This window comes from Anopheles bellator, chromosome 2 (assembly GCF_943735745.2).
Source record: "Anopheles bellator chromosome 2, idAnoBellAS_SP24_06.2, whole genome shotgun sequence".
NCBI lineage: Eukaryota > Metazoa > Arthropoda > Insecta > Diptera > Culicidae > Anopheles > Anopheles bellator.
Window position 1 is genome coordinate 22,457,888 of NC_071286.1, and position 19,621 is coordinate 22,477,508.

At 52.3% G+C, this 19,621-nt stretch overlaps 1 protein-coding gene across 1 annotated transcript; it reads left to right on the plus strand.

Annotated features, from left to right (window-relative positions):
• The first annotated feature begins 9,068 nt into the window (after positions 1 to 9,068).
• Positions 9,069 to 19,488, plus strand: LOC131209426 (disheveled-associated activator of morphogenesis 1). The gene is made up of 7 exons (XM_058202496.1): positions 9,069 to 9,128; positions 15,578 to 17,680; positions 17,760 to 17,896; positions 17,968 to 18,129; positions 18,201 to 18,761; positions 18,831 to 19,002; positions 19,075 to 19,488. Exons 1-7 carry the CDS (start codon positions 9,084 to 9,086, stop codon positions 19,399 to 19,401), a joined length of 3,507 nt encoding a protein of 1,168 aa, XP_058058479.1. The 5' UTR covers positions 9,069 to 9,083; the 3' UTR covers positions 19,402 to 19,488.
• The last annotated feature ends 133 nt before the right edge of the window (positions 19,489 to 19,621 follow it).

The window sequence follows — 19,621 nt, forward strand, 5'->3', positions numbered from 1 at the left end:
ACGATGCACCGCACTATGTTTAGATTTGGCGATAGCGATGGGACCCTAAACTATGCCTCCGGCGTAGTGAAAGTGACCGTGTTCTGATCATACCTCATCGTCGGCGGAGAGAGTGATCGATCGGCAACGGGAAAGTATCGAACCAGACGCCATAATTAGGAGCTGCTGCCGTAAATTGTAACGCACGAAAGGCTTGAAAGAAGATTGGAGAATCCAACCACCAATGAGTTTGAACTACATAAAGTACAACTTTTTTGTAAAACATACGCTAAGTTGCAAACGAAATGAAGATACAATTCTTTGGGAGTTTGGAATTGTGGCTCCACAAAAATCGTCGTTATCGATTGCAGCTTCACAACTAATCGTTGAGATTGAGTTCCTCCGGCTTCGGCTCGCGCTGCCCCATAAATATGTCAAACGGTGAACGTGCCGAGGACAACATCATTTGTTTTAAGGTTCCGCAGCACATGACAGTGAAAGGATCGCGGCACTTATCTGGAGGCTGTCCTGGACCACCCCTAGGCGACCAGTTGCAGCTGCGTACTGCGCAAGCGGTCTATAAATCAAACGCGGCTCCGATGCACACTGCGCCTTCCCTGGGCGCCGTCTGGACGATCCGATGCTGCGCATAAATCTCCATTCGGTGGTCCTCCCCTCCGGGTTGGGCATTCGATAGTCAAAGTACTCGATGTTCAATTAGCCGTCGTCGCGCCGTTGGGCGGTCGCCGATGCATCCTCCGTCGTTGCCAGCGCGGACACTTAATTACGTCATATTTACGAGCAGCATTCCATCTGTCTTGCAATCCGAAGGTATGATTTACTTGTGCCACCGAGGTAGAGGTCTATTTGTATTATTTATCTACTGTTATGTTGATTGTGGAAGAATATAAATTGGACAAAGTTGCTCCCTTTGAACCCTAGGAGGAGTCAGCAAAGCCCCATTGCGCGCCGCTGCCGAAACGAATGGTCGTGGAATGTTGCTTCGGTCGGTTCTCAAAATGCCGTTTAATACCTTTATGGCCCAATTTGGAACCCGATCCGAGGTTCCCACGCCATCTCAGCCATAATGCTATTTGTAACATGCCAGTACCCGAAATCGGCTACCGAACGATTCCGCTACGAACCGGCGCGCTCAGCACAATGGTTAGCCATCTTCCATCGGCACGCAGCCGCGAAGGAAACTTTGCCGAAGAACACTCGAAACACTCACTCCTTGTGGCCGTCGAGGTGCGCTGGTGCGAGCCATGAGTTGGAGGCGTACCGAGAGCAGTGTTTAGCATAAATTTCACCCTTCGATGCTTTCAATTGGACGGACGGATAGAGCGTTACGCCAGCGCTTCAGTGTTGTTCCGTGGCAGCACAGGTTTGGCAAGAAGTGAGAATTGGTCCGGTGCCCCATCGCTCCCAATCCACTGTTGAGCAGCTACAACCACACATTCCGGCCGGCCGGCCGGATGGTGAAAGAATCACCTGTCGACATCGATGCTAATCGCTTCTTCGCCCCGGCCCAACTCTATTATGCTCCGATCTTTCCGTCGTCGATTTCCCTTTCGTGTGAAACCGGATTAGGACACTTCACATCGCACCGTAGAGGTGCTTCGCGTGCCTAAGGACGCTATTTACGTTTCAATAGATTGACAGGAACCTCCTGTCTCGACACCGTCTTTGAGAAGTGGCCAATCTTTTCGTCCACTTTCATCGCCCATCGTAGCGCGAGAATTGATCGATCGACGGTCTCGCAAAGGGAAGGGTTTTTCGATTGATTCTCTCTCTCCGTGCCGTGAAAACATGACTCACATGGTGTTGAAAAATTATATCTTCTGAAAATGAAGTAATCAAGTACTAATAAAAATTGTGGAACCCCAAACCAACATGGACAATCTAACGGTACGATGAACAGCGTAACTGACGAATAAGTGACTAAACATAACAAAAGTAATAGGAAAAAACTTTGCATAAGCGAAATTATTTATTTATTTCATGTGTTGAAAAGGACGGCCCCATATTTTCATCAACTTTCATTAAGATTTCAGGCTGACGCAGACCCAGAGAAAAAAAGGAAGTGAAGAAATATCACATTTTTTTAAAAGGCATAAAAATAAGACCGACAAATGAAAGAGAAAACTCTTTGACCCACATGAAACGCGCAACATTCATACACTCTCCGGTGGCCGAATCGAAATGAATAGATTCAAAGAAGATCGAAAAAAATACCATTTCTCCCTTTTAGCAGCACACGCAAACTTTGCAAACTTAATTACGAAAATATGGTTCACCGCTGTTCCGGTTGGCTAACCACATAAATTTCATTATGCAAACGCCGGCGAGCCGCGGTGAGTTCCATCCACAAGGAAGTTCTCCTCCAACCACATTCCCTGCAGTAGCGTTACCAGAACGAAAAGGAAAACAGACCAACCCGCGCCATGGCGCCACCGCCAGCGGCCCGGCACGTAATCGATCGGAATGATCATGTTTTCATGTTCCGCACTTTTCCGCCATCGGTCCGCGGGCTGGTCAGTAGGAAATGTCAAAAAATTAGTTGCACACGTCGCACGCGTAGCGCAAGCAGAAGGGCGCGTGGTTTTCGCTGCTGTTGGCATTTAATTTTTGCTGCCTGCTTTCGCTGCTTACACCGATCCGAAGCGGAGGCACCCATCGGGGGGCGGCTCTTGCACGTTGATAAGCCCTAAGGGCTCGCGTCGAACGCCACTCTGATCTGTCAGTCTAGGTGAAAGAAGCGGGCCGTACCGGCCACGGTTTGTGCTTAGAGCATAATGCGCATAAGAAGTTTACACGCTGCTTCCTTTTTCAATTTAATCCTAATTTCATTTGAATGCCTTTTTGGCCACTACTTAAGAATTGACTCTAAACACTGTCCCCTGCAGGACTCGCTTTGTGGCAATACAGCTGACAATCAAGTCTTAATCCCAATAAACGCGCCAACTGCCCGAGAAGCGGCCCCAGACTGGCTGTAATCGGCCGAAAGCGAAAGGGTAGACGAGTCCCGCGGCCTAAATGTCACGACTCGTCTTCCAGGCCCGAAGGCCCGCCCCCTGAACCCTGTGAAGCCCGAAGCTTTGTTGCTGGCCAATCCGAGTGCCGGAAGCGCACAAAACTTCACACCGTGTCTAATTGAATCAGGCGGCCGGGCGTCATGATCGGCAATAATCTATCACCACCCCCGGTCTAGTGGTTCTCAAGCAGTCACGAAACGAATCACGTAACGGCGGCGCACCAGAGCATGGCTGACCTTTTTCGGGCACCCATCAGTCCTTCGGTCAGCTACTGGCACGCAAAGCCAGGAACAGGCCCCCTCGGCGTAGAAATAGATCTTCGGGTTTCCGGCGCCACCGGGTCCGCACAAAGAGAGCACCACATTCGTTGCATTAGCGTACCGCGCGTGTGCGTGTCCACCAGCATCTCTCCAACAAACAAGGCGCCTGCGGTCACCACTTTGACAGCCCTGAGCTGCACCTGATTCGCAGGAGTCCCGGTGCACTGCGCATAATTGGCTTTACGGAGCCGGATTAGATTGCCGAGAGCGTGTGGGAGCGGAGGAGCACTGCGTAGGAAAGTCCTGATAGCGCCCGGACTTCGGCACGCTCGCTGAAGGCAGTCCAGTCTGGCGGCCGTACCTGATTAATCGATTATCGAGCAGTACGCGCTCTAGCTCGGCACTGGCTGCAGTGGCCAACACCTTCGACCGTGAGGCCGTGGAGCAGGTCCGCTGGCGTAATGGTGGGTGATTTTCATATAAAACCCATGCACCCAGCACAACCCGTGCTCAGTGCAAGGCGTAGGGCTCGGCCGAGGGCGGCGATAATAGCAAAAGTGCTTCCTGCTGTCAACTGCCACGGGCGAGAGTGGGTAGAGCCCGATGGAATCGTTGCCCAGCGGTTCCAGGAACCTTTTGCAGCGCAAACTAATGCAGGCTAAATTGACCACCATTTGGATGGTTATTCAATTAGCTAGCAATTTAGTTGGAAACGTTCGAATCAATTTAGCTATTTCTTCTGGTTCTTCGCCGTAGATTTAGATTAGTGAGCTACAGATCTCGTCTCTGTGGAGTGGTCGATGATCTTTTTCAAGCAGCGATCGCCACCCCAGGGCCGAGAACGGTGGCCAAATCTCGAGCGCCCGTTCGCTCGGCCAAATGCAATTTACAGCAAACACCTTGACAGTTTCAACATACGCTTCTCGATCTCTTTCGTTCACCTTCGGCCAAACTTTTCCGGCCTGCCTGGCGGCGCTTTCCACAAACGATGACGGAAAACGGGCGAAGAAACCTGCCCAAAAATGGTCGACAAAGGTCACTGCGATCACTTCAGTGTTCGGCGTTCGCTGTAGCCACGCTGGTAGCCATCAAAGTGATGGCCGTGAATCAGCCTACTGTGGTTTCCTCGTGCACGGAGCTTTCTACGGTGTGGAACATACGTAGCCAATGACGTTCTACCATCGGAAGAACCGCTGCAGGGTTAAGCAGGGTTCTTCCACCGGCCACCTAGAACAGTTATCGACGGCCAATCCCTGTGCGTGGTGTGTGCAAATTGATAAACACACTCTAGAGGGGTTAGAAATGGAAAGTGCTAATTGCCAACAAACGGCACCGTCATTACTGAGGGAGTGGCCGCAGTGTGCACGGTTCCCATAAGTATACGTCGCGCTACGTCGAGGAAGTCGCCTCGCGCGGAGACTGCTGCGATGACGTTACGCCGGGGCCTAGACTCACATTACCTCATCCCGACGCTCACACGGTTGGGCCGGGTGTAACGGTACTGTTCGCATGAGGTCACCAGTGTCACCAGTGGGGCCCGCAGTGCGTGCTACCCTATAATTACGCCCCAGGAACTGGGCGAGCACAACATTCAAACACCCGATGGACCGGGTCTGGCGTCAGCAGCACCACAGAGGGTAACAGGTTCGAACCACCGTTCGATTGACGTACAGGCGGGAAGTAACGTTACCGTTTGTCAAAGAGCACCGTGGTCAGTGGTTAAATTTATCGGACCTAATCATAGGTGACGTTGGAACCGGTTCCGGTACCGAAATCGTGTTCCGATCGGATGTGGCGGTGAAAGTTAGAGTGCGTGGTAGAGGTTAGAGACGCTACATACATATGCCGATGATGACCGTCATTACTAATTTGGCCTTTGAAACTTGTGATCCTTCCCGGGAATGGCTCGGGCTGTAGTCCGACCTATTTTCGAGACCAGGCCTCTGGTTCCAATCTGCGCTCCGCTTATCTTGATAATGACACTTCCTACAAACGGCTCCGGAGACTGTTGACCAACCTACCGTTGGCTGCAAATCCCTCTGACAGACGCCTGCCAGTGTCAGATACGATCCCACAACGGCGGACTATAATTACCAGCTCGGTTGTTATCACTTACCAGCTACGCAAACACTGAAACCCATCTCACAAGAGTAAACAACCCGCTCTGTTTATCTGACGGGCATTCCGGCGATCCTACCTCGAACCGCGCCGGGGTTTCTTCCTATAACACCGCCGCCTTGTGGTCGTCTAACAGTCTACCTTGACTTTAGACCACTAGGTAAGGGTCACGGCGTACGAGAAAGTTTGCAGAGGGCTGTGGGTCGCTTCCCCCCGGGGGGGACCCTAACCAAGTAGTTAAGTAGTTCCGTTTACGTTCCGACTTTCGCTGGCGTCACCAATCGTGGCCCGCAAGTGTGGTCGAGAAGAAGGCCCTTATTGTTGATATAGGCAACCAGGTCATGGGGTATTGGCACTTGCCGCGATGACACGAGCTACCGGAGGGGTTGCCGCACTTGAATGCATTTCACGTGCAACCGTTGATCGATGGGGTGACAGGTGGCATGCAGCGTCCGCTACGTGCTAGGAGGAACTGAAAGTGAGCATGCTGTGTTTGTGGACGTGCCATGCATGCATCCGCTGGAGCCGAGAGTCCGGAGCTGCGAAGGTCAGACGGTTGGGGTATGGGCGCGATCATCCTAATGGCGGTACGCGTTTGACCGGTCAACTTGCCAAGCGGCTAATGGGGACCCCAAAAGCCAAAGGACACCTTGGAGCTAGGTTGAGTGGTGACTACTCTCTTCTTGGACCTTGCCGAAGCCATGTTAGTGACATGATTAATGAAGCGGTGATCGTGTGCCACATGAGGATTTGCTACACTCCGCCAGGACTCGTGAGCCGCACCGCATTTTTGCCGCATACCGGGTTCCACTCACGGGAGCTAATGGTTTCCTTATTTGAGCCTCAATTCAACTTGAAACAAAACGTTCACCGGCACGAGATGGAGCCACGAGATACGCAGCCTTTCTATGCAAAACGGTGCCGGGGGCTACGATCGCGATCGCGGGGTATGGGCTATGATGGTCGAGATCTTGAAATTCCGGAGCCCACCGACTCGAGTTTCTGCTGATGGGGAGGGGGGCTTCTAACGAGGTGAATCGAATAGAGAGGGTAATCATTGTCCGTTTACCGCCGACATGTGTTTCTGATAAACGGACTCACGGAAATCAATTACCTCCGTAATGGATTTCGACGCTACATGCCCTTTGGCAGAAATGACCCACTTCGCAACGCAAAGGTTCCTGTCAGGTCAACCTTGCCAAGGAAGTCAAGTTGGAAGTTGAAGACATAGTACGGTGTTCATCTAAGACCCGGAGTTTCACAGTGGCCAATTGTAATTAAATAGATGTTATTGTGTAGAGTAACCGGACTGCTTTAAACGTCGTTTTAATCTGAATTGAAACTGTACCGATCATGGACCTGTTCGTCTTGTGTTAAAGAAGATTCTAGGCTGGGAATACGGTTCCAATATTTTGTAATGCGTCAAACGGTAGATGATAGTATTTTAGAGAAAGCCTATAAAAGTCGACTAAAGTATCTTAAGTATACCACAAAAAAGGAAAACGCATGTTGCAGATAACTCTGACCGCAATAACTTCAAATGTCCTTTCTTGATGATGATTTCTCGCTCCAGAACAAGTTGCAGAGACCAAAGCTTGCTCAGACTTTCGATTCAATTGATCTACAAATCAACAAACGTCGTATACGTGAAGGTCAAGCAGAAGAATATGAGATGAAAGATGCCGAAGAGCCATGAGATGCCGAATGGAATGAAAAGTCGGTCCTATAGTTGTTGAAAATGGGATTTAACCACCCAGTCCCGATGACGTATTACTTGACGAAGTGTCCTGTTACTAGTTGTGTATATAAAAAAGACCTACAATCTCGGCGGCTCGTTTATATTTCTGGCGCATTTTTCGCGAATTTCAAAGCACATGACGGTTGGAGTGGCGCCCAAACTTGACGCTTGAGTGGCCTAGGGGTCCTCCAAAAAACTAAAACACCGTACGGCACACGTGAGGCAATCATGAGTTCAATTCCCAGTGGGAACTTCACTCCTTCGGGTAGTTACCTCTAATAGCTTGCGTTCAGGCGGCGCACTTTCAGGCGATCGAACACCGATGCCGACTGGCGTTGCCTATTAAGGGTCAAATTATTTTCCCTAGCCAGGTCTGCGTGTGTGTGCGTGTGTTACGTCACTTCAACAGTGTTGCCCAGTTGTTTGTTGTAATTGACTTCAATCTCTTCGAGGAGGAAAAAAATGAATCCCCCCGAAAATGGTGTTTTATGCCGGCGGAACCGTGTGCCGGTGGAACAGAGCTACTCCACAAGCCGCACCTGCTGACTCATTCTCCTGAGACCCGGCGAACGGACCGCGTGAAGTGTGTGAAAACTAAACATAACATTCACCGCGGGTCCAAACTTCTTAAATAGTGCGCCATAATCGATCGCTTTCTTCGCCTTGCGACAGGTTCCCGAACGTCAGCGGGCGGCGGCACTTTGGGAACCGATCGAAACCGAGGGAACGTTCCTTCGAATCTCGGTCGGGCGTCTCACGGGCTCTTTGTGGCGGTAATGCTTTTTGCATCACAGAAACACACATTACTGTCAAACGATTGATTTCGCAGTGGCCGCCGCAGCCACCGCAACAACGAAAGTGATGGCAATTTGGTTGAAAACGAAATTTCACTAACTGGCCCCCGGCTAAGATGACGACGACGACAACGACGGCCGCGAACTGGAGGTTGCTGCTGGAAGGGTACCATAACGACAACAAAACAGCCGGCCGCCAGGCTCTTGGGGTGGACCCACCGGGAACAATGGCCAAAACGAAAGGTGTGCGTGGCTTCGAGAGGAGCTCTCGATGAGCATACACATAATTAATGGTCATTTGACCGCTGACGCCACACGAGCTCGTCGCGCGTTTCGCGGAGAGTTTCGAAAGCTCCGGAGGAGCATCTCCTCGTCGCGTTCCCAGGCAGGGGCAGAAACCGATGACGGACGGCGGAAATGGCGGATTTACTCTACGTTGTGGTGTGTGGCCGTTTTTCGCCACTTTTATGTTATGCACATTTTTTTTGCGGCATTCCGTTTGTTTTTGCCCTATGATTTTCGAGTGGCTTCGAGAGGTGCCCATAATTGTCTTCGCAAAGCGGATTATGCAAAACTGTGGTCGCCGCCAACCCAATCGTTATCTAAAGTGTCCTCTCACCCCGGGGTTGGGGGATGGCATGTCAAGAGCCGACCCCGGTGCCAATTCCCGACTTCCCGGGGATCGGGCTACTTAGCCAACGGGTACATTAATAGGTTTCAGGTTTTCTTTAGGAGTTTTTGGGGCCTGCTGCCACCACGGCTTGGTGGCCATTTCCGGTCGGCTTATTTTGTCGTCACAGCCCTAACGCTAACTAATCCCTTCGCTCTCACATTTGTTCTCCCGTTCGTGCAGGGTATCCCGACGTGCCCGATAAACCTGGCCACGCTGAGGACGCGGCTGCCCGATCTCGGCAACTGGAGTCTGCCCCACATATGCAAGGAGGCGGTCACGAGCAGTGGCAACGGCAACGGGACGGACGGGGCCACCGGTAACTACAGCAGCAACATTACCGCGACGGCCGACGCCTTCTACCAGCCGTCGGTGCCACCATCGACGCAGCCGCCAGGAGCAGCGGCCACCGCTGTCACCGTACAGCCGCAGGCACAGCAGCACTACCACCAGACCAATCTGCACAAGTTCTACAAGGCGCACAAGAAGATGCCGGCGTTCCGTGGCCGCCGCGGCTGGTGTGGCTGTCTGCAGGTGAGACAACGTTAGGCATTAAACGTTAGGCATTCTTCAGTTCCTCGCCTTCATGGGCAAAGCTCGTAAACCCAAACCTAAAGCGATCGATCGATCAATTAGTTCCAATTTTGATTGCAAAATAAGGAATCGTCAGAAAGTGTCCGAATCCGATTGAATTCCGAGTTTACTCCGAGTGCAGCGCAAAAACGCATTTCGTCCAAAATTGCAAAACTCATTACTAATGTTTCAGATTTTAATGATGGTTGTTTGAGGAGGAGATAATGGTTTCCTTGACACAAATTCGTGTCAATATTCGAAATACTTTATAACTTTATCATTTTTTCCATAGACTGCGTATAATCACTAATTTGCAACTGACGCAAAATTGATTTTGATTTTAAATTTGATAAACTGTTAATAACATCAGAAACAAAATAGAAATTCCTGCTCTTAACTCGACTCGACGCAGAAACAATAGTGATATAGCTATGATGATTTTCTACGATTGTATGGTACAACAATAAGGCCACAATGTTGCTTTTTTGTATCAATACATTTCTAAGACAATGACCTGATAGATCTTTTGTTTTTTCTTATGAAAAGCTCAAATTTTTTGACAAATTGTCCACACACTGATCCCGAAGGTTCGTCGCTTGTTGAATGCTGCAGTCTTTTGTTTGCTCAACCAACTGAATGACTTCAAAACACGCTCAAAACAAGCATCTTTAGCGTGATGGTGATTATTGTAGTTGATTGTGGAGTGGCCTCCCTATAGAAATAGGCAACTCCGGACAACGATGTCCCCGGAAGGCGCAGCCCCACACGGTGCGGTTAGATCATCGCGCACACCATCGACTGATGGTGCAGATTAAATTACACGCCTCCAATTTTCCACGTGGACAGGCCGATTTATCCTTGTTTTTATAGCCCCAACCAAGGCTCGGGCTCGGCAAAGCTTTTCCTACTCCTCCCAGCCCAACGGGTGGCCAGTCGTCTCCCATTTTGCCCGGCCACGATGAATTCGATCACCTTCGCCAGTTCCGTAATCATGCTGTGTCCGGACCGGCACATTGCACCGCAGTTCTCGGCGAACGCGACGATCATTTATCAACAACCGTATGTTGTTCGCGTTCGCGGTGCTCGTTACGAATACGCGCACGCGCTCGGCTTGCGTAGCTCGGTCTTGCGGTAACCAAATTTCAAACACTTCCGCATCGAACCAGAGGGTCCTCCGAAGCCCCACACAAACTGGGCGTCGCGCGGCCCCCCGTGGGGTAAGGAAAATGAATGTTTTAAAAGTAAAATTTCGACACGACGCAGGGCGGAGTGGCCCCCGTGACTGGCTGGCTGGCCGGTCCTGCTGCCGGACTGGTTCGTTCCCTCCACGAGGAGGCTTCGGTTTCACTCTCTATTCATCATTTAGCCGCGGAGCGATCGATAGAAACAATTTATCACGATAGCATGATGGCGATACGGTTCCGCCGGGCGGCTGGGTCGAGCATATGATCCGGTGACTTATCATGGTTGTGAGCCCGCAAACTACGGTGTGGTACCGGGACTCGAAACGGGACGTGGCACTTGGTCGCGCTGCTGGCGGCGCTACGTCGGTGGCTAGTTCCATTATTGTACTCTTTCACATGCCGAAGGCAGATCTTACTCCACTTGCTGGCAATGGCATGATTTACGGCACGATTTTAATCGAACTTGGCTCGCCCGCAGCAGATGCACACTGTCATCAGCTACACGTGTTTTTATTTTATCTTCCGGTGCACCGGACCTTATGCGCCTTCGGACCTCCGGTAACGGGACGGCAAGATAAATGATCGCCTATTGGCAATTAAATGTTATCGAAACGAGCGATCTGCGTGGCGCAAAATGATGTAACATTGCAGCACGCAAAGGGTTATTATCGTTCTATTTTTCAAATGAAAAATGAAAGTTAATTTACATAGAAATTGTGACATTTATTCCAAGTTGGAAGCTATTTGCTAATAACTAGAGCAATACCAGTGCGCTTAGCATTTCAAACCGGATTTGGCACTGGTTTTAGCGCCCAAAACGCGCGTTCGATAATTTAACAAGGTTCCAGCGAGGTACCTGAAGTCTGATTTTGGAGATTGTTTGATGGGTGAAAGTTCTTTGAATATGGGTTACATAGAGAGGCTTTCGTCTACGTTCACTAGAGGCTTTTTGCTGATAAATTTGCTAAATAATTCCAGTTCTAGCATATGAAGCTGCGGATAACCAACCTATTTTTAGTTACAAGTCAAATTTGAACATGCAATATTTGCAGAAAAATTCAAGATTTCCCCAAAACCAAGTCTTCATAGGTTTTTCCTCTTTTTCCCTAAGAGCGCGTTTAAGTATCTTAATTTTGAAACCTAAACGGAATTAGTCCCTCAATACTATCTCGCGATAGAGCTAGAGTTTGATTAATTCTAGATTTTAAACGCCCCTGCGACTGATCGATGTTCACATTCCGCCGTTCGCATGCTCTGAATGTTCAGTCAGAAAACTAAATGTTCAAACTTATACCCAAACTTTATCATTTTGATATTGTTTTGAGATATCTCAATCATAAAAATAGCCACGAACAGAGTTTAACACCAGGCCTCAATATATGGCCATTCCCGTGTACGACTATCGTCCTTCTGGGGCTAGCTGTTACAGCTTGTTGTGGCCTTGCGAAAAATCGTCGATCAACCAGCCACCGACAGTGATTGTGGTCAATGTTGAAACATAAGTTGCGTGCTTGACATATTCTTGACCGCCAAACAGAACAGTCCGCTCGGAGGTACTAAAGGCATAAACAGGACCTTTATTACGTGGTACCGTCGCTACAACATGAACCCGGCGATGATGTATGGGCCGGATGCCCCTGTACGCGGCAGCACTGTCTTCCTCTTTTCACTTGAACTCACGGCCACGGCCCCGAGGAAGCTCCCCGAGGCTGCTGCAGACTGCGGGTTCGCCCGTATCACTGTGGGGTGGTAATTCACAAGATGATAACCTTGCCAGAGCATGGGCTCAAAAGTATGCCAAGACCGCTCTGCCATTCGCCGCGCCGCGCACATCACCCGTGGTACCGTTTTGAGCCATGAACGCCGCTCATAATTTCCATAATTGGCAAAATCGAACCCTGGTCTCGTATCACCGGGGACCCTTGTCGTCTGTGTCAAAAGAAAGACTGACCCCTGTCGGTCGGCGGACCCTCTTTGACACTGACATTCTGCATCTGCATACGGTCAGTAATTACCTTCGTCCTCGTGCCGTCTGCCAGGCTGTTGGACAGGAGGATCGTACCTTTGCAGTACCAAGAATGAGGAAGTCACACGGCGGAGGGTCACCAACGCCGCCGTATGTCCATATTCGATTCCCAAAAGGAGATATATTCCCAAAAGGAGACGCACCGAAGGTTGCCCGCTGAGAGTTATGGAACCCTTCACATTGGAGTTCTTGTCTTCAGCACCTCGTTCACCGACTTGGTGCGACGGGAGGACATCTTGGGCAGCGGATTGTGTAAGCGACCTCGGTAGCCATGCTGGGTTCAGCCACGCACGCATTACGCGCGACTATAATTTGCTTACCAGATTACTTGCAGAGTCCGTGACGCCAATGTTTTACTCTCAGTCGCGGTTGCACTGACCCGCAACTCCTGATTCGATATCATTCGGACGCAGGCCCGCAGGTTGGCGAAAGGCTACAGTGACATAATCTGCACGCGATCTGTGCCGACAGTGATCATGACGCGAAGTGTTTGCTGATTGCTGTCACCGTTGTCGGGACGGGGGGCCTCCGAAGGCATTGGAGATAAGAAGGAATGAGCATTCATCGTTTTACGGATGTTATGTGCTTGCGTATGGAGATTTTATGGGTCCTGTTTGCTTGCGCGCTGCACCGCAGAACTATAACTTCTCGGACCAGGAAATGGAGACGGCGTACCTGGTACGGCCATTTCTAGGATTATAAAACCATCAACCCGTAATGTTATATCATGCGCAATGATCGCGCGATTTAACGCAGCTCTCGAGATTGCCGCCCGTGCGATCCTTGACACGTTGCGATACTTTTACTTTAGTCGTAAAGAAACATCGATCGAATAAGTGATCTTTCAACTTCAGGTTGGTAAATTTTTAAACAGCAAAGAAGCTCATTTGTAACACTGAACCAACGAACAAAGCGCAAGTGGGACCGGCCTCCCTTTTGTGCTGTCGGCTAAACTCTTGGAACAGTGGCTCCTTTTTGAATTTGTCTCTTTTTGTTGTCTGTTGGCTCTTTTGTTGGCTCCACGGTGAACAATCGAAAGCATGTCAACAAATCGTATTGTCTCGTAACGCGCCTTGGTGTAGTTTTTAAGGCATTTTCATTGACTTTTTGAAGGGTGCTTTTCGAATTTCGGTGCCGAAAACTACAACACCAGAGTCACCCAATCCGGTCTTGCGGTCCGCCAGCCGATTACACAAATTGGTGTCAACGACGCCGGTGCCAATGGATTGAACCAACGCGTCTACCAGATTGCTAACCAGACCCCTTTTTGTGGTAATGCCTGAAAATTTAACTCCAAAACAAGCTTCTCCACCCTGCGTGGGAAAAGAGGCCTAACCTGAGCCCCCAGTGCCTCTTGTTTATCATTAATTTGTTTTATTTTTCTCACGCCCTCCGGTCCAATTTTTGCCAAACCTGCGAGCGTGGCCACCAGTCGCCCACATCTGACCTCGGCGCAACCCAATAACCGCACTAACTACGTGCCTCGAATCGATTCCCTGCGCCTGGTTCGCCGATTTTTAGCCGAGATGCACGCGCGAAGAAAATCAATCATATTCATTACGGAGGGGGCTCCAGTAATCATGCCGGCCACGGCCACCAACCTCTTAAATCCTTCGCATCAGCAGACTCCGGACGGCCGAACCCATCGCTCAGCCGTCCCCGAAGGTGCACCCAAAGTTCAAACAGCCAGCCAAACGCTACGCTATCGTCGACCTAATCAACCTTTCGCATCATAGAACATGGACGATCCGTGGGCAGAAAGGCAATCAAACCGAACCGGAACGGTTCGTTTATTGATCGTTTTTCCCGTCCGCGTTTTCGCGCGGGAATCCATCCACCACCGTCCGTTTCCGCTTCGCTTTGATTGGCTTCCCCCTTTCTTCACTTCGCGGTTCAGTTTCATTCTTTCGATTTTGGCCCAATTTCGCGCCAACGGCCAAGATAGTTGGACTAAATTGTTTAAATTGAATAACACCAATTTGAGTGCGCCGCCGGTGAAGCGGAGCGCTCCCAGCCCCGCCAGAGGCCAAGAGGTTGAGGGTCCAACTCAAGAAACAGGTCGTCAGGAGAGTGTTGCCTGTCGAGATTAACAGCAAATGAGAAAGAAAGATTTGGACCAGCAGAAGCGATTAGAAGTGCGGCCCTCTGGGAATCGATCATCGTGATCCAACGGCTTGATGCGTTGGCTGTAGATGGTAAATGGAAATTTTCTTCCCCAAACCGTGAAAATGGTTCGGGTTTGGTTTGGTGGCATAATTTTGCCGTCAATGACCTTTTGTGCGAAACAATCTGAAAACAAGTTTGGTGAAATGGCGGAACGAGAATGAAGAATCGACATTGGATCCGAAAATTTAATATATTGCTCTGGGCATTGGGAAGCAGCGCAGCAACAGGCGTTGGTGTTGAGTTTTTTCGCTGATCAATAAGTCGTGAGGTTGACTTTTGAGAACATTTTTTAGCTTTCGTACAATTGTAGACGACTTCACAACACATGTTGTTCAATGCAAGCAATCGCTATTTTACTCAGAATCTCGATACCAACGTTTGGAACAACAAAAAAATGCCACTCCAATATTGATGAAAACCATAAAACAAGAAACTTATTGACTTGACTTACTGACTTATTGACGGAACCTAAAATTGAAATTGTTTATAACCTTCGAAAGAAAAATTAACATTCGACAGAGAACCAGAAGAAATTCATCCCCGACCGGAAAGATTAAAAAGAAGTGTCATTGCAAAACTTAAAACCTCTTAACAGCTCAAAGGCTGTAGCAACTTAAATTAAAAAGTCAGGTTGATTAAAGGCTTATTGGGATAAAAGAATTGTGAACGAATATCCTCAAAAACCTAAACAGTTTTTAATAAAACAGGACATTGTTCACTTGTTGCTCCCCTGTGAGGTATCGCAAATAGCAAATACCGTTCATCAAAGTACACACCGTTTTCATGGCACCCGAATTAACTTGTCGAATGACGAACATTTGCTACGAAATTCTCGGTCCAAGTAAGCCACGCTCCGACCCGAGAGCGTTGAAGTTGGGTGAAAATGGACACGGTTTTCCAAATTCTGAGTATCGCCCAGCAAATTGTCGTGTTTCTGTTGTTTGAAGCTGTAATTCGCCCGTTTCGAAGGAAACACCCCCCAAAGGAACCGGTTTTTTTGTAACATCTTGTCAACTCCCGCTTTCATCCCGCAGGATGACGAGCCGCCCGAAATTTGCGTGGTCGAAGGAGTGTTCTCACTGCAGACCCTCACCCCAACCCAACCGATGCCGGCCATCGACGAGCTGGACAGCAAGTTCGCGGAACTGGTCGAAGAGCTGGATCTGACCGCACCGAACAAGGCCGCCATGATGGGTTTGCCGCCGCAGAAGAAGTGGCAAATCTACTGCTCCCGGAAGACGCCCCTCGACAGCGGACCGAACGGGGCACCGCCGCAGGCCATCCCGCCCACCCCGGAGCAGTACATCGAGCGGCTGAAGGACATGGTGCTGCAGCTGAAGGCGTGCACACCGGACGAGTCGCCGATCCACGAGTACGGGCCCAAGATCGAGTCGCAGACGGCGCTATTCGACGCCCTCCGGACGGCCCTGCGCACTTCGGCCCACAGCTTCGTGATACGGTTCATCGAGCTGCAGGGTCTTCCGGCGCTACTCGAGCTGCTGCAAGCGCTCGATATCCGGGTCGCGAACAGCCCGCTGCACACGAGTCTGATCGGGTGTATCAAGGCGCTAATGAACAACTCGACGGGCCGATCGCACGTGCTGGCCCACCCGACCGGCATCGACACGATCGCGCGCTCGCTGGCGGCCGAGAACGTGAAGACGAAGATCGCCGCCCTCGAGATCCTGGGCGCCGTCTGCCTGGTGCCGGGCGGCCACAAGAAGGTCCTGACGGCGATGCTGCGCTTCCAGGAGTACGCCGCCGAGCGGGCCCGCTTCCAGGGCATCGTGAACGATCTGGACCGCTCGACCGGCGCCTACCGGGACGACGTGAACCTCAAGACGGCCATCATGTCGTTCGTGAACGCCGTGCTGAACTACGGGCCGGGGCAGGAGAACCTCGAGTTCCGGTTGCACCTGCGGTACGAGTTCCTGATGCTCGGCATCCAGCCGGTGATCGACAAGCTGCGCGGGCACGAGAACGACACGCTCAACCGCCATCTGGACTTCTTCGAGATGGTGCGCAACGAGGACGAGAAGGAGCTGGCCCGCAAGTTCGAGCACGAGCACGTGGACACCAAGAGCGCGACGGCCATGTTCGATCTGCTGCGTCGCAAGCTGAGCCACTCGCCGGCCTACCCCCACCTGTTGTCGCTGCTCCAGCACCTGTTGCTGTTGCCCCCGAGCGGTGGCGCGAACGCCCAGCACTGGCTGCTCTTCGACCGCGTCGTCCAGCAGCTGGTCCTGCAGCACGAGGAGCGCCCGGCCAGCGATCTGATCGATCCGGACACTCCGGCCGGCGACAAGCGTTCCGAGACCGGCTCGGTAGCGTCGGCGTCGATGAAGCTCCGGGACCCGGACGTGGCTCCGCTCGCGATCGACGTGCGCAAGATCGTGAAGCTGCTGGTGAAGGAGGAGGAACTGGTGGCGGCCCGGACCCGAGCCGAGGATTTGGAGCGTGAGAACGGGGAGATTGCGGCTCGGCTGGCGAAAAAGGAGCAAGACCTGGATCACCGGACGCAGGAGAAGGAAGACCTGGAGACGTCGCTGGCGCGGATGCGCGAGCGGCTGGAGAAGGAGAGCGCCAACCACTCACAGGCCGTCCAGCGGGCCCTGCACGCGGAGATGCGGGCCGAGGACCTGCAGCACCGGTTCGCCGGCGAGCAGCAGGAGCGGATACGGCTAGAGCGGCTGGTGACCGAGGGTAGCATTCCGGACGACCAGAAGGTGGCCGGTCTGGCGGGCGCGCAGTGCAACGGACAGACGGCCACCTCACCGCCACCGCCGCCGCCGCCCTGCAAGCTACCCCCGCCACCTCCGCCACCCATGATGATGTCGGCGGCCCCGGCAGCCCCACCTCCACCACCGGGCGGACTCGGCGGAGCAACGAAGCCTGGGGCCGTCAACGGAGTGGCCGGCGGCGGTCCGCAGGCCCCGGCCGCCCCGAAACCGGACGCCCCGAAGAAGAACGTTCCGCAGCCGGCGGCACCGCTCAAGAGCTTCAACTGGTCCAAGCTGCCGGACAGCAAGCTCCAGGGCACGGTGTGGAGCGAGCTGGACGACACCAAGTGGTACAACAGCATTGAGCTCGAGTCCATCGACAAGCTGTTCTCGGCCTACCAGAAGAACGGTGTGGCGGTACGTAGCGTGCGGTCCTAGGTGGCGCACCGACTCACGTCACATGCCCTCAACGTGTTGTTTCTTTATCACTCCACAGAATGATGGTTCGATCGAAGATCTTCGCCTGATCGGCAAGAACAAGGCCAAGGTACTGTCTGTGATCGATGGGCGCCGGGCGCAGAACTGCACCATCCTGCTCAGCAAGCTCAAGATGTCCGACGAGGAGATTTCCAAGTAAGCACGGACACCCGCGGGTTTAAAGGTTCGGGAATGGAGATAACAAACACTTGAATCCCATTTTCCAGGGCGATCCTGTCCATGGACTCGAGCGAGCACCTCCCGATCGACATGGTGGAGCAGCTACTCAAGTTCACACCATCGGCCGAGGAGCGGGCCCTGCTGGACGAGCACTCCGAGGACATCGATTCGCTGGCCCGCGCCGATCGGTTTCTGTACGAAATCTCCAAGTAAGTTCGGACCCCGGGACTTCACCCTAGAACCGCGAAAGCTAACCCATCACTGGCGCCTCTTCTTGCAGATTACCTCACTACGAGCAGCGTCTGCGCAGCCTGCACTACAAGAAGCGGTTCCAGGTGACGGTGAACGATCTGGCGCCGAGGATCGCGAGCGTGATGGAGGCATCGCGCGAGGTTGCCCGCTCGAGGAAGCTCCGGAAGCTGCTGGAGCTAGTGTTGGCGCTCGGTAACTACATGAACCGTGGTGCGCGTGGCAATGCGTCCGGCTTCCGGCTGGCGTCTCTGAACCGGCTAGCCGACACGAAGTCGAGTGCGGCCAAGGGAACGACGCTCCTGCACTACCTGGTGCAGATCATCGAGAAGAAGTTCAAGGACATCCTGACGCTCGAGGAGGACCTACCGCACGTGAAGGAAGCGTCCAAGGTGTCGCTCGGCGAGATGGACAAGGACATCACGATGCTGCGGGCCGGGTTGGCCGAGGTGAACCGCGAGATCGAGTTCCACCGGAGCAGTGGGACCGCCCAGACGGGCGACCGGTTTCTGCCCGTGATGCGCGAGTTCCACGCGCAGGCCTCGGTGCGCTTCGCCGAGCTGGAAGACCAGTTCCAGGACATGAAGACGAGGTACGTCGGCGGGTGACCTGGGGCAATGGTATCGGAGCAGATCCTTTAAATGTGCTTTTGCCACAATAGATTCGACCGTGCCGTGCGGCTCTTCGGTGAGGACGGATCGGTCGTCCAGCCGGAAGAGTTCTTCGGTATCTTCGACGGGTTCCTGTCCGCCCTGATGGAGGCGAAGCAGGACAACGAGAACTTCCGGCGGCGCCAGGAAGAGGAAGAGAAGCGCGCCAAGCAGGAGGCAGAGGTGAGTGCCCCATGACGAATCGCCTTTCGATCGCCTTTCCCTGTGCCTGACCGGACCTCACTTTCTCCACAGCTCAAGAAGCGCACCATCGAGCGCAAATCGAAGGAGGGCCTGCTCAGTTCGGTGGCCAAGAACCTGGGCCTCAAGTCGAAGCACACCAACGGGACGGGCCCTGTGACGGTAGCAGCCGACGCCAACAATAAGGGCGAGTTTGACGACCTGATCTCGGCCCTCCGGACGGGCGACGTGTTCGGTGAGGATATGGCCAAGTTTAAGCGCTCGCGCAAGACGCGCCTCGGCCCGAACGGAGCCACCAACACCTCACCGCCGCGCAGCCGCAACAGCATCGGGCGGGAGGACAGCCGCGAGCGAACGGGTGTCGTTAACCGGCGGCAGTAGTCGGGACCCACCGCTACGCTCCTTAACCCACAGCCCTCGCAAAACCCACCCTGTACGTAGACCCCCTCAAACACCCCTCAACATATTCCGGTGCTAGCCGTCTGCTGCTGATTAGATGTTGTTGTAACCGAAACACGGCCAGTAGATAAATCAAATGTATCTGTCACGTCTCCCCCAAAGGGTGCGTGTGTGTGTGTCTGTGCGTGTGTGTCGTGTGTAT

Bases quoted from the DNA above. Each gene is read 5' to 3' on its own strand.
- LOC131209426 (XM_058202496.1), top strand. From the start codon at position 9,084: ATGCCGGCGTTCCGTGGCCGCCGCGGCTGGTGTGGCTGTCTGCAG. The intron at 9,129-15,577 runs GTGAGACAACGT...TTCATCCCGCAG, and splicing joins GCTGGTGTGGCTGTCTGCAG to GATGACGAGCCGCCCGAAAT. The intron at 19,003-19,074 runs GTGAGTGCCCCA...CTTTCTCCACAG, and splicing joins GCGCCAAGCAGGAGGCAGAG to CTCAAGAAGCGCACCATCGA.